General features: G+C 34.1%; 2 protein-coding genes across 4 annotated transcripts; both read right to left on the minus strand.

Annotated features, from left to right (window-relative positions):
• Positions 1 to 50: 50 nt before the first annotated feature.
• On the minus strand, positions 51 to 6,022 carry LOC100814451 (protein NEDD1). Of its 2 annotated transcripts, XM_003518349.5 has the most exons (10): positions 5,588 to 6,022; positions 5,380 to 5,492; positions 3,846 to 4,106; positions 3,643 to 3,747; positions 3,236 to 3,301; positions 2,884 to 3,105; positions 1,882 to 2,442; positions 791 to 1,414; positions 358 to 528; positions 51 to 284 (listed from the first exon to the last, which is right to left on the minus strand). In XM_003518349.5, the coding sequence occupies exons 1-10, from the start codon at positions 5,742 to 5,744 to the stop codon at positions 177 to 179; spliced, it is 2,388 nt and encodes a 795-aa protein (XP_003518397.1). In that variant the 5' UTR covers positions 5,745 to 6,022; the 3' UTR covers positions 51 to 176. The 2 variants fall into 2 exon arrangements, with proteins under 2 accessions (XP_003518397.1, XP_014625225.1); XM_014769739.3 differs by lacking the exons at positions 5,380 to 5,492; positions 5,588 to 6,022 and adding an exon at positions 4,240 to 5,307.
• Positions 6,023 to 7,283: 1,261 nt separating this feature from the next.
• LOC100811593 (serine/threonine-protein phosphatase PP1 isozyme 4-like) lies at positions 7,284 to 11,007 on the minus strand. 2 transcript variants are annotated; one of them, NM_001415735.1, is made up of 4 exons: positions 10,665 to 11,007; positions 9,259 to 9,818; positions 8,950 to 9,159; positions 7,284 to 7,764 (listed from the first exon to the last, which is right to left on the minus strand). In NM_001415735.1, the coding sequence occupies exons 1-3, from the start codon at positions 10,864 to 10,866 to the stop codon at positions 8,971 to 8,973; spliced, it is 951 nt and encodes a 316-aa protein (NP_001402664.1). In that variant the 5' UTR covers positions 10,867 to 11,007; the 3' UTR covers positions 7,284 to 7,764; positions 8,950 to 8,970. The 2 variants fall into 2 exon arrangements, with proteins under 2 accessions (NP_001402664.1, NP_001240026.1); NM_001253097.3 differs by having other exon boundaries at positions 8,937 to 9,159.
• Positions 11,008 to 15,264: the final 4,257 nt, after the last annotated feature.

Here is a 15,264-nt window from a genome sequence, read left to right on the forward strand (position 1 = left end):
TTCTCTCATGATATTTTTTCTGCAATCACCACCGACTAAAAGCTAAGAGACGCAATCAAGATTGACACAGCAGGCCATACACCAATTGTTAGTTTGTAAAAGAAACAAAAAGATCCCACAAGATAGGACAAAGGCACCCTCCCAAAAAAATTTGTTGCAGAGCTTATTCACACCCATCAAAGCATTTGTCTGAGCTGCTGGTTTTCCTGACGAAGAGACTTCACTTCTTTCATCAACTCAGCTTGGTTTTCGAGAATAGAGTTCATTACAGCTGACATTTCTGTCTGTTGCATGAGACAATTAATTAGAGAGGAATTACAAAAATGAAAATCACCATCAATAATTCCAGATACACACCTCTTGCATATGAAACTGTCTCAAAATTTCAATATGAAGGTTTCTCATATCCTCGTGTATGGATTTCTGAAAGGAATCCAGAGTTTCTTCAAGGGTCCGTTGAAAAAGCTGAAGTGTAAATGAAGATCCTTGTGCATCTGGCTGAGATGCTTTCGGCTGTGAGATTACTCCCTGTAATAAATTTGACAGATGAATAAGATAAGAACACTAGAGCAAATAAAATAAACATGTTATATAACTAGCATGGTTTATAACATCAAAACAAACACAGTCTATATCAATGAAACCCACACCCCTGTACTTTAAGTCTGAAGCACGGAAATGAAAAATTCTAGGATGAAGAATCAGAGATAACAGATCTACTCTTCCAAACACATACATCAATATATGCAATGCAACCAAAGATCTAATTAATTTGTAAATATTAGCATACACTTGTCAGTGGTAATGAGCCAGATTCTATTGGAGCAGATATATCAGACTTCAACAGCAAGCTATTTAGAAGTTCTTCTCTGGTTTCTGCTCCTGATTTCTTAATCTTAGGTGAGCCAACTGAAAGCGACACTCCATCGCTCAAGGTAGATGTAGTGCTTATTCTTTCTGCATAAGTAGAAAATCTTCGATTAAAAGATGACATTCTTGGGGAATCAAGGATTTTTGGGGAATCAATTGCTTGTCCAAGGCTGGTTTTTGTATTGATGGACATCGGCAAAGAAGTAGAGAACATGTGATCAGTAAACCCCAAGGAAGTTTCCTGGCTTGAAGAGGCATCCTTGGCACGTAAATTAGCAAAACTTAGGCTTGAACTGGTATAGGAACTAACACCCACGGATGAGGATGTATCCTGCAATCCAGATAACATTGATCCTGCTGTCTGACCAGCAGAAGCCAACATCCCAAAACGAGATGGTGCATTGACAGGCTGACGTGTATAAGCATATTTATCACTTAACCGCTCACCACCCCAAGCTTCTGGAGGAGTGATAGAAGAATCTTCATTCTTTGAAGATGGAGGAGGAGTTGACCCCACAAGTGGAAAGGAAGACTGAGCAATATCCTACAATTATATTGTAATATAATCAGCCAAAATTTTCCTGGTCAAATATAAAATATCAAAGTGTGTTTGGAATGCAAAAAGAGAGGATTTAATTTATATTATGTTTGAAATATTAATAAATAGAAAATGATTTGATTTTTAAATCTCATGTATTTCATTAATTTTATAAATTATGTCAAATGTGATGGGATTTGTTAGCGTTTGATTTGATTTTAAATAAATAATTTTACCCTTACTAACTTACTCATTTTACCTTGCAGAAAAGAAAAAATGAAAAATATTTAAAATCAAATCAAAACCGTTCCATTTTTAACGGGTTCCAAACATAAGAATAGATTTCCAAATCAATTCATATCCCATTTTTCCAATAACAAATTCCTTTTTTATTTCACTTTGAATTGAAAGTTTATAGATCAGTATTTCACAGAGCAGTTAAATTCAAACCCAGGACCATGTGAGACAATAACCTGCTTGGCAGTTGAGCCAGATTTCCAATCAGATACTGGATGATCACTGGTTACATCCTCAGAATTTGAAAATCTTCGACTAGATGACGGAAACAACAAAGGTTTCCTATCGGCAAATAAATTATCCTTCTTTATCCCATTTTCATCCCATAGTGAGGGGGCTAATGGTTGAACATCCACAAGAGGGGAGAAGACCTCCATGTCATCCTTGAAGTTATAACTAGCACGGGGAGCATGCAACCTGGACAGGGTTCCACCTGGCCATAAATGGTTTCGTTGTGGAGTTTCTTCGGCAGTAGATACATTTAGTATGTTGGATGTAAAACCACTGCCAGATGCCGTAAGTGAAGAACCATCAAAGGAGGCACCCAGCCGACCAGAGTTCCTAGTACTTGACACTGATGTAGAAAGAGAATTGTTTGATGAAGTTGCAGAAGGTAAAGGATCAGGCATTAGTATTGAATCTTCAACTGTATCTCCCACAAGAGCAGTCTCTGCAGAGCAATTTCTTTCATCAACAACAACTGGTTTAGACCTTTGCCAGCATAAGCTTGTAACAGCCTGTTGCATGCTATAAAAATTTAGAATAAAAAGGACATTAATTTTACAAACATAAATCAGTGACTAACATTGGGAGATTAATGCTTCATTTAAAAATGCCATTATTTTATATTGTGTTAAAGGTAGAATTCTTTATTATTGAACGACTTTAGGAGCACCTTTTCTCAGCGTAGAAAGACTCTTGGAGTTTAGCTTTTGCATTTGCATAATCATCCACAACAGAGAAAACAACTCATGTTTCAATCTATATTTAATTAAATATCATAATTCTTCTGCTATTATATGTTACGATAGGTTTAAAAACCTCACTGTTCCAAAATTATCACTAATCACAGTACTCAATATATATACTCGCATGTCATCAAGCACCATCTCCTTCAATGGATTAAACTGCGCTGGCTAGACAAAAACATAGCAGATATTAGATAAGGCTAAAATTACCTCAGAACTACCATAAGCGTGAAGAACAGCCACAGGTTGTGGTTTTCCACGAACATCATAGAATGCCACACGGCCATTGCTAGTTCCAGCAGCCAGCATCCAACCATCATCTCTAAATGCCAACGAAGAGAAAGGTGCTTCATAAGAAATGTAAGATGATGGTCTTCTAGATCCAGAATCATAAATGTACATTTTTTTATCAAGGCCAACACTAGCAATGATCTGTTAATTGCAGACAGAAATTAGAAAGCAAAATTATTGTAACACAAAGAATGGGTCAAAAATTCATAGCAGGATGAAACAGTCTGACTATGTATATTATAAAATTTAAACTAGCAATGAAAAATGAAACCTTATCATTGGATGGAGAGAAGCTAATACCAGCAGTTGGAGCAGAATGCTGCTTTATCCATGAAACCTATTTTTTTCAAAAACAATAAAAGAAAAAGAATAAAGAAAATATATACTGTCAACTAAAAATTATCCATTTGAAATAAAATTAAAAAAAAAACAAAAAACAAAAGGAGAAACCTACTACAGAAAGAGATAATTCATTAAACTCTAATAATACCAAACTGATTACTGAGACGTATGATGATGAAGGTTGTATAAGAGAAAGATGTTACAAATACAAGCATTCTTTATTATTATTTTGAGTGGAGAAGATCGATTCATGGTTTCAAATATAAACCAAGTTCGTTTTTCATAGAACTTTGCAGCATATGCTATTTATACTTGTAAAGTGAGCATATTGCATACCTTAGGGCTGCGACCAGTTGTATCCCACAAATGTACTGTCCCATCGTCACCAGCAGTCAAAAGAAGGTGACGACTAACTCGAGAATAATCAAGAACTCTCAACATCTGGTCTTACAATTTCAAAGATGGGAGATTAGTCCATACACACATGCAAAGCCAAGCACCAACAAGCAGAAGGTTCAAGTTCAACAAATCAGAAAAACCTGTTGATTGGGGTCTTTGAGCTCCGCAGCCTTTTGCCCAGAAGCAAGGTTATGAAGCATTAGGTCACCACTAAGGCTGATAGATGCCAAATGTTCATCCTTACAATTGTACATTACACCTGTGACAGTATTAGTATGACCCTTTAGCCATTTAATACAGCGTTTCCTTTGCAAATCCCATATCCTTACAACTTGACCAGTTCCTCCTGAACACACATATCTGGATGCCTTGTTGCTGAAGCTGATGGCCAATATAGATTCCTGCCAGGAAAAAAAACTGAATGAAGCCACGAATGAAGTAAAACAGAAGGAACAAAAAAGAAACAGATTGTCTGACTGATTGTGCCAAAACTATGACCTATAAGGATCACCAAAGAAGAAATAGAAGCATTACACAAAGGGGTCTTCCTGTCTTTGTTGCTTCTTCTGAAAAAGCCAAAAAGAGCCAACTTTGACAGGACAGTCTCTCCCCTCATGTACAATCAAAGTTCAATTCTCTGTTAATTGAATCAAAGGCCGTAGGAGATTCATTGATTTCATTTTTACGCTTAAAAATATCATTTAATTTATCCCAATAATTTCACACACAAGTTTGTGTTGATAGTAAGTTAGTAACACTACATCTAACATGTCTGAAATTCTTAATATAGCCACTACAAACAAGTGCAAAGATGACAATGTTCAGGCAAAATAGAACCAAGACAAGGGTTTAAAATTTGGGCGCAATGTTGATGGGAACTGATAACTAACATTTGCAGTCAAGTATTATTGGATTAGACTCCTCTAAAGCAAGGCCTGTCCACTGGTAATGTAAGTGGATTATGCTTACAAAATGCTTTAATTCAAATCAACCCTGAACACATTGTCGCTCTTTCACTCTATGCATCTCACTTTAGAAGAGCTAAATCTTGTAGTATTAGATATATAACTCTAGTAACTAGTCTTCGACCATGTCTCTCAGACGCAAATCAGCAACGCAAGTGGTAACAACAGCATTACAGTGTTTGCCCGGAACTAGCGAAAAGAGCTAGTGCATAGCCAGCCCCGCATGGGGCCCGGCCCCCGGGCTATAGAGTGTGGTGAGATGTTAGGATTCAATTGCAAGGTGTGGAACTTGAGTCACAAATTGGAAGTATGGGATTCTAGTGTGGGGCTTATAGGGCCTTGGGCTCTCCAGCTATGACAGCTAACTTTTGTGATGCGGTTCTTATCGCTGTCACATTGGTGGTTATGGGTAGAGTTAGGAGTAGTAATGTATTAATAGAGTACGTGATAGAAAATAACTCATCCTGCTTCCTGCATTACCTAGTTAGTTCTATTCTACGCTATAGAATCAGAAACTCCCTTGAAGACAGGTGTGTAATGAAGTAAAAGCCGTTGTCGTTTTAAGTTTGTAGAATGTAAAAAGACTTCTGAGCTTTGTCTCATGGAGAGAGAGCAAGTGTATTGCTACATTGTGTCAATTTATTTCAAATTCTCAATCAAATGTTCTGAAAACAAAACATCAAATAATTAAGCATTTTCCGAAAATGACCTCAATGCTGTCTCCACTATCAGTGCCGGCAACCGGAATGGTCCCCATGCTATTTCCATTCTTCCGCCAAAGAGAGATCTTCTTATCATCTCCAGCACTGGCCACGACCAAATCTGCGAAAACCCCAAATTCAGCGCAATCGACGACAATTTTGGGGAAATGCAAACTCTAGAAAGCGAAAAAAAGGGAGAGATAGAGATGAACTCACTGGTGTGGTTCCACTTGACTGAATTGACCTGGGAACCGGGAGAGGGGGTGAAGCTGAGGGCGCAGGGATCGCCGGCGGGAGTGTATACGCCGGGCTTGACGGCAGAGGCGTCGAAGAGTTTGACGGTGTCGCCGCCACTGGCCGCCAGCAACGCCATTGATGAATCGCAAAACGGAGGGAATTTGAATTGGAAATGGGGGTTTTAGGAGAAGCGCTTTGGCGAGGGTGGTAGCATTCCCGATTTGGATTTCAAATATGCGGATTTTGAAACCCTACAAAATAAACACACTACTCTACCAGAGAGAGAGAAAGAGTGAAAAATTTGAACGTAGAAAAAGTGAAGAGTGGGCGCCTTTATATGCTCTTCATCATCTCCTCCGGTTCCCACCTTCTCTCTCTCTCAATGACTCTAGTCTTGTCCTAGTAATTAATTACCTCTTGCTTCTTCTTTTTATTTTATTAAAACTAATTAATGATTATTATTTTCTTTTCCTTTGCTTGTTTTTTACACTACCTGGGTTGCAATTGCAAGTTTGCAACTGCAAGTTTCATATAGAATGATACTATAAATAAATTCTATTAAAAAAAGATTTAGGACAAACTTTTCAATAAATAGGAAGTAAAATGAATTTAAACTTTTTTTTAAAGTTAAAACTAATTTGTATATTTCAAGTTTTAAAGATATTTTTCATACATAATAATCAAATGGCATATTACCTTGAAAAATTACGACATGTTAAAAATTTAAAGATCGAGAATGTGTTTTGTTTTTAGAGGTGTTTGATAGGGAAGGAATCTTAGGTAGGAATATTAATTTTCTATATTTAGTATGAAAATCATAAAAAATATATAATATTTACAAGAATAATTTTTAGTTATATTTTATTATAAGAAAATCCATGAAAAAGGGTGAGAATTCAAATTTCTCATAATGAGACAAAGTTTTTTATAATGCAAAAATGTAATTATGTCTCTTATTTTCAAGAACATTTTGGATATACAGTAAAAATATATATATTTATGACATTCCAAACAACATTATTTTTATGAAATATAATTCTCAGTGAACATGATTCTAAAAAATGAAAAAAGATTTTACACACCAAACACTCTCATTTATAAAAATAGGAAACAAATATAACAATTTTATAGAAAAATCAGAAATAATTTTTTTTAAGAACTAAAACAAACTTTTATATATATTTACATGGTATAAAAAGATATTTACCCCCCAAATTTATTCATCCTAATGCCCCGCGAGAGAGCTGTGACTGTAGTTAGAATTTTACTAACTTTATTGGTTGTATTTATTTTTTTATTGAAATTCATACAAACAATCATACATTTGTTTTTAATGTAACCAAATAGAATGAATAAGATGGCATAAAATATATAATTAACACTTGTAAAAAAAAACCATTTCATTTCTATTCCAATTCCTTTTACAAGTCTGCAAAAAAAAAAAAAATTGACAAACCAAGAAGTAGTCAGAATTCCTATAATCCCTTGTGATTAGAAAGGTGATTACAATCTCTAACATTATAGGACCCAATAATATAATTATGTTTTCATTACTTTTTTTTTATGATCAGTTTTTTTATTATTATTTCCAGATTTCTCTAGACAAATAAGCAAACTAACACAATCTAATGCCAGTGAAAAACCCTTTAAATCCAAGCAAACAAATCAACATAGGTGTTCCCCAACAAGGTTGGATCAGCAAGCAATAGTACTGAATTCTAACGAGTGACATGAGATCTTGATCAAACAGTACAAAAACAGACCAATATCAAACCATAAAATCCATCAATTGCACCTTTACTAACTGGATAAAATTGGCCACAATCATCAACACAAACTGCTCTATCAGTGTAAATCGATAGTCTAAGAGGACCTTTCAGAGCAAAGAAGGTCATTTCCAGAGCATCTACAACACATATATGTACATATTGTGTTGCAGAATAATTATAAAACAAGAAAAGAAAAAAAAAGATAAAAGCCTTTGCTTTTATGGCCATCCAACAGTGCTTAATATCTCTTGTAGTACCTCATGCTCACTGCCTGACTGGATGTTATAGCAGTAAACTTGTTTGTTCATCATCATCACCTCAGAATAGATAGAACTTAAGACCATGCAATCTAAATCTTCAGGATTTAATTTAGCTCCACGAATACATCTGTACCGGAGTAGATAAAAAAGAGGAAAGAACAAGTTAATAATTAACACACAACAGCTGAGTGATGAAGCGAAACTTTAGTTTTGATTGGAGAATAACACCAAAAGCATTTAAAAAAACAGTACTTAAGCTTTGCTCTTAGACTTATTATTTTTCAGTTTCTTGCATACAAGGGGGGTTGGTTTTGTTTCAAAGTAGTGCACGTTTGGTATAGATTATTATTATTGAAGAAATAATCACTTATTCTCCAAAACTCTCGTGAAGTTGGAAAAATAAATTACTATTCCTCCAAAATAAGCTGAACCAGACATGCACTTAAAAGTGTAAAATAGTAACCAATGTATATAACTCATAATAACTAGTAACAAGAGAAAACAAACCTCACAAATACATTTACAAGAATATTTCACATATTGGTAGTCATCATGCAGCAAAAGGAATATAGTCATTTTAAACTACCCTTTTGTTTGCCCTTTTGTTTGTGTTGCCTTTATGAAAAAATGCTTTTTAATCAAAATATATGCTTGATAAAATTTATAATTATTAAGTTTTCAGAAAAGAAAAAAAACTCAAAAATAAAAAGTGTTTCAGTGTTTTTCTTAAAAACTTCTGAGAAAAAAGGGGTCTTAAAAACAAGCTATATCCTATAATCAATTTTTTCTTTTTTTAAGATTAAACAAATGGCCATCGCAAAGATTTGAGTCATTTAACTGGATTTTCTTAATATAAACTTGATCCCAAAATCATAAGATAAAAATCTTTGACCCAGACAATATGCAGCAATAACAGTAACATGATTTGCTTTTAAAATGATATTTGTTACTTGATAAATCAAATTCAGAAATACAGCTAGACTTTATATAATTAGGCTGAGCTTTCAACTTTCTTATAGTTCGATGCTTGTTCAATACTTGGATTAAAAAGATATGGGTTTTAAGTAAATCAATGCAACCCCATTATAAAAAACTATTAAAATATCCTTTCTCTTATTTTGTTTCGAAAAGTAACTGACCAATTTTTATAAAATATAAGAATCACTCCTCCTTTCAGCAAGAAAAGCAGAATAACAATATAAAAACAAGAAATCTCACATAAACAATATTGTGCAGTTTGTAATGTATGCCCAGTCAGCACACCTATACCATAAGAAATAAAAGCAATAGTAACAAAACCTTGGTTAATTACTTGACAGTGATGTGCCAACCATCACATCTTGTTTGACATCACAAACTTTGATTTTTTCTCTGCAGGCTTAAGAATCTGAAATGAGCACATCAAGTTTTCGTCCACACTCATCATCGCACCAGCATTGTCAAATTCACCACAATAGTTTGGAGCTGAAAATATCGTAACAAGTTGCCTATCAGCAAAGAATTCATACCCATCCTCTACAACCTACATAAAAGTTATAATGTCAGTGTCCAGTAAAGCATCATAAGTTTAACCTTTTTACTAGAGAAGCTGAATGAGTATTGTAAAAAAACCAAGAGTGACCTGATGAGCACGACAAATGAGGTCCAAGTCATGCTTTGTCAAGAACTCAGCGACCTTATCAGGGCCAAAGGTGTAGGACACTCCTCTGTCATTCATACCCCAACCCTTCACATCCCTACCAGGATCAGACCAAAGCAAATCACAAAGCAAGCCGGTGTCGGGAATCGCAGTAGGACGAGGTAGATTCCTGATTTCATCCAAGTTTGTGAGTTCAGGGGAAAGACCACCATGCATGCACAATATTTTATCATCTATAAGGGCTGCCACAGGAAGGAAGTTAAAACAGTCGGTAAAGGCTTTCCAAAGCCTCACGTTAAACCTTCGCTTACATTCATCATAAAACCCATAAATCCTATTAATGGAAGCACACTCATGATTCCCCCTTAACAGGAAAAAGTTTTCTGGATATTTGATTTTATACGCAAGCAAAAGACATATGGTTTCTAAGCTCTGCTTCCCACGGTCCACGTAGTCCCCCAAAAAGAGATAATTCGCAGTAGGAGGCAAACCCCCATACTCAAATAGCCTTAACAAATCACTGTACTGCCCATGAATGTCACCTGAAAAAGCAAAGAGAGATCTCAACCATGCCATAAAATAACACTACAGCCAATGTTAAATAGAAAAGCTAACAAACAATTCAACAACATTAAAACAATAACAAAAATCTTATCCCACTAAGTGAGGTCGGCCACATGGATTCCTCAACACCATGTTGTTCAGTTAAAGACCAAACTTTGCTCATGATTTGATAAAGAGAAATGTTGTGTTAGTCTGTGAGGCCCTCAGCATGCAATGTAAAACTTGTCAATATATCAAAAGCTAACAAACAACAATTCAACAAGCAACAACAACAAAGTCTTATCAGTTGAAGATCCCATATTGACAAACAATATGACCAAAAAATGTATTTAAACGGAGAGCAATCCCCATTTCACTCGCTAGCTTTCAGGATCGAGTTAAACCCAAACCCAAATTCTAAAACAGCATCAAAGTCTATCTATCTCTAGTCAATGTAAGACTTGGATTTTTCCCAATATTATCCCACAAAGGAGCTCAGCCATTGTTCAATGCCATTGTGTTCGATTAAAAACCAAACTCCCAGTATGGTTTCATAGCCGGTCCCAAGCCCGAGTAAAGGAAGAGGATGCTGCTAAAACCCTAGGCAGCAGCCAGCACAACATATCAAACATGAATGGCTCACACAGAAAAGCTAGCAAACAAATTCACATGCCCTAACAACAAAAAGTGTAACCCACATTTCCTTTGAATCAACCCATGACACCCAAAAACCAAAAGGTTCGAACTTGCAACAAACAAAGGACACCCAGAAGCATTTCTAAACCCTAAACACAAAAGAGGGAGCAAATTGAGGGGAGTAAAGGAGAAGAAAGCAAAAGGGGTACCACAAATCTTGATGGGGGCTTCGAGTTCAAGCAAATTGGGCTGGTTAATGAAGATGTCTCTGGAAGCGACGCAGAGTTGCTTGATCTCAGACTCGGAGAGCTGAACCTGCTTGCCGGGTCGGGCCAGTCGGACCTCCGTTAAGCGCCGGATTATGTCATCCAGAACCGCCTCATCAATAATCACTTGCCCCTGTGTGCTCATCGCATCCGATCAAAACCTCTTCTTCTTTTCTTTGTGCTTTCTCAACAACAACAAATAAGCACAAGGGGTGAACCAACCAAGAGCTTAGTACTTGGTTTGGTTCTCTTTCTCTCGCTTTCTGTGTTACTGTTTTGTGTTCCCTTTCTTTCATCATCCAATATATATTTATAATTTTTTTAAAAATTATTATTTTTTATTTAGGCTTGTATGAATATCTTAAATATGTTTTTCATAACTGCAAACATATGTCATTGTAGGCTTAGTATTTTAAATTCATTTTGATGATTTATGTACTTAAACAAATCTTATGTTTCAATTTAGTATTCATTGTTAATTTCATTTTGTGAAGTGATGACATAAAAGAAGAATTAATCTTAATCACTTAATAAGTGGGCAAATTAAGCCATGTCAATATTTATTATTTTAAAAGAATCAACTCTTGAATCACATATTTGATCCTCATATTCTGGTTCTTAGGTAGAAGGTACCTTTGTACTAAAAATTTTGAGATTCTCGACCTTTCCTATTTTTCTTCACCTAAGGTCGTGGCTTAACCCGAGCCACCTTCACTTTGCCATTTTGATGATTTAGCAAGAGATCCAGCAAACTCTTCCCTGCTTGAAACAACGACGTTGAACTCTGCCCCTACCAAAATTCTCCAAGCTCACTAAAAACAGTTCCTTCGTCGTTGCAACAACGACGTCGCTTGCGACTTTCACCTTAAGGATTTCGAAATTGAAGGTGAACACGCTCTTACTTTTGACAATCGAACTTGCTAGAAAAGGAGTGTGCTTTGCGCACCTTTGTCAGAGATCTGTTGACCATTTGATGTGTTTCTTCTTCGACGAGTGTGCACACGCTCTCACTTACACTACAAACTTTAAAAACCTCAAAAATCAAATTGGGTTTGACGAACAACTTCTCCTTTTGGTTCTCAACATTGCTCTCTATTGGCTTCTCCGCTTTGAATTTTGGCTTCCATTTGGGTGTTTCAAACAACACTTCCTTCATCGTTTCTTCCTCTGGTCGGTGGTGGTGGCTCTGAGTTGGACAATGGTGGTGGTGTGGGATTGTTTTTTGTTGGAGAAAGGGAAGAAGGGTAGAAGGAGAAAGAGAAAGGGTTGTTTTCTGTTGACAGCATAGTCAGCAGTGGGTTGGACGGCGGTGGTGGTGCATTGGTGGTGATTTTCGTTGGAGAAGAAAAAAAATGAGAGAGGAAAGAAAAGATAATTGATTTCTTTAAATAATAAAAAATAGTGTAACACTTATGTGTTAATGATTAAACTTACACTTCGTCTATCACGTCATTATTTACTAAAATAAGATGAATGACATGTATTATGTTAAAATATATATATTTTTTTCAATACCTAATTGATCAAAAGTAAATTTTAGAGACTAATATAAAAACAATATATTTTGCATGTATAAAAAACATATTTAAATTTTTATGATTTTATAAATTGAACTGATATTTATGACTATATATTATCAATTTTTTGGGTCAAAATTTATTAAAAAAATAGTTTTATAATTAAAGTGTTATGACTTTTATATATTTAAAAAAGTGATTTATTTTCAATAAACAATGATGACGATAAAGTTTCAACTTAAAATCTTGTATAAATTATTCAAACCTCCTCCTATTAGATATAGTTAATTGTATACTGCTTTGATATATATAAAAATTTACAGAAATTATTAAATAATATAATGACTTGATGGAACTTGTTGAATAACTTATTTCTATTAAATAAATTATTCAAAGCTGAATTTTATTATTTCAAAGCCTCGAAAACATGTTTATAAGTCATCTTTAGTTAAAAAAAATATATAGATCAAAGGTTAGTTTTTTTTTTCTTTCAAAAATCTCAAGAACATCAAGTGTCGCTCAAGAATACTTATTCAAAACCATAATTTGACTCAACTAAAATCGTGTTCCAATAATTTGAAATTTTTTAAGGATATGAAACCCGCCATATCCAGAATTCAAGCAATGTTTTAGTGTGATTAAAAATCTCCTAAAATTCTAGATTTTTTTTTTAAAAAAAGATCTGACATCATCTGCATGTTCACGCGTGTTAATTCAATTTTTTTTTCTTTCTAAAATGCCAAATTCCCTACAAGAAAAAAGTTCCGAAATTTAAACATTATGTTACTCTTCTACTCGCAAGTTTTTATTCCTAAAAAAATCATTATAATTTTTTCTACAAAAATTATGGACAATGACAATTCGTGCATGGGCATAGGAATGTATATATATAGTCTTTTAAGTAGGTCTGTCTTATTCTGGTGATCTAAATCACATAAATTTTTCTTTATTAAAAAAATGCAGCCAAGCCATATTTCAACCACTAAATCAACTTTGTTTCGCGCTAAAAAATTAAGAGTACCATTCCAACACATTATGAGGCCAGGGAACAACCAACCATTATTACTTCAACAAAAAAATCATGCTCAAAATTGTCAGGAAAAGGAAAACAACACCAAAGAATTGGATAAATACAACATGCAAGGGATCAAAATTCAAATGACCATTTTTAGTTAGGCACACCTAAAGATCACATTTTCCCTAACTTGACCGAGTTGTGCAGCACCAAAACCCTCACAAGTTTAATTTTCTTTATTCCCATTTCCCACACACCAAAATTTGCTTCAATTCAATGTTCTCCCTTTCCTTCACCTTAGTCTAGCAAACTCGAACTTGGTGGTGGAAGAAGTTTAGGAGGTGAGACTACTTCTCCTCCTTCTTTATACTCATCATGTTGTTGTTCCACCAACATAAGGAGGAATTTTTTTTAGTTGCAAGCAAAGAAGAAAATGAGAAAATAGTGGTGCATGGAGTAGAGAGAACGGTGTAGGAAACAAAGTGAGATGAAATGGGAAAATGGTGATTGAGAGATGACCGAATTGGGACTTAAAAGCTCACCTAATTTGTGTGAGAAGATGAAAGCAAATGATGAGTGAGAGTAAAGGTTTGGCTACCCTTCTCCTAAAGACATAGATATCGTGCAGCTGAACAATTAAAAGTGAATTGACCATTATTATTAAATGAATATAAATACTCTTATAGATGTTTTAATTTGATTACATTTTTAATTAAATATTAAATACAATATAAAAATATATATTATTTTAACCAGCCTGCGGTGTATCACACTGATGGTTAAAATTTAGTATAACATATTAGCATATATATATAATGTATGTGTTGCTATGTTATTTGTGCAATTTCATATACATGAATATAAAATATTATTTATCATTCCATTCAAGTCTTGAGACAATATTATCTTATTGTTTAAGAAATAGAGAAAATATTGCTGTTTTTTATTTTTAAGAAATTCGATAAGCCAACTCGTCTAACCCATCCATTTTCGTAATAGATTGCGTTGGATTAATTAATTTGTAGCTCACCAAAAAAGAAGCGGCCTCCCATTCAAACACAATCCAGGATGAGCCAATTTAATAAGTCAAGTTGGTTTATTTTGATGCCTTTACATGAAAGTTCAGGATGAAAGACCCAAACAACAAGCTTTTTTTAAGAGAACCCAAACAACAAACAAATTGTACTTGTAACCTAACCAATGAAATTATAAAAATAAAAAAAGAATGAAAAACAAATGAAACCTTCACTGCCATATGCTTTCACAAAATAATATGATCACTGCAACTCAGGGTAAAAAAAGTAGAGCAAAACATGATCTGGTATTTAAAATATGTGTATAGGTTTGTTTGTACGTGTTTACACTAATCTCTTTTTGGATGAAGATAAATATAAGTGTTTTTATTTATTATTCTTATTTATTATATTTGGAGAGAGTTATGACTTGAACATTAAAATGTTGTTATAAGTATTTATCTTTCGTCACGTCAGTTTAGAATTTACATAGGATAAAACAAACTAGACATCACATTAAAGATAAGAAAATTATCCCAGTGTAAGTACAAAACCTATTCTTTAACTACATAATATTTATTGATTAAAATTTAATAAAAATTATAAAATTAGAAGAAAAAAAATATTAAATAAGAAGTAAAATCTACAAAAAAAATTATAATTTCCACTAAATTTCAACGAATAAATAAAAATATGTTTAATAATTTAATAATTATGGATTGACAACCTCATTTAATTATAAATTATCATTAATATATCTTTTAAAATAATTATCATAAAAATTATTCATGATGCATAATAAGTTATGGGATATAACCCTTTTCTCTTAAAATATTAGGTAAAAAGTGTTTCAATAAATAATGCATGCACCATACAGAAACCGTACATACATTAGATTCAATGGGTTTTGGAATCTTTTTATTGAATCGGATCGATTTTTTCGGCCCGACCCGTATCCGTGTCAATAACGAAAACAGCGCTTTACATTCTATAGCCGT

Source organism: Glycine max, chromosome 2 (assembly GCF_000004515.6).
Source record: "Glycine max cultivar Williams 82 chromosome 2, Glycine_max_v4.0, whole genome shotgun sequence".
NCBI classification, from domain to species: Eukaryota; Viridiplantae; Streptophyta; class Magnoliopsida; order Fabales; family Fabaceae; genus Glycine; species Glycine max.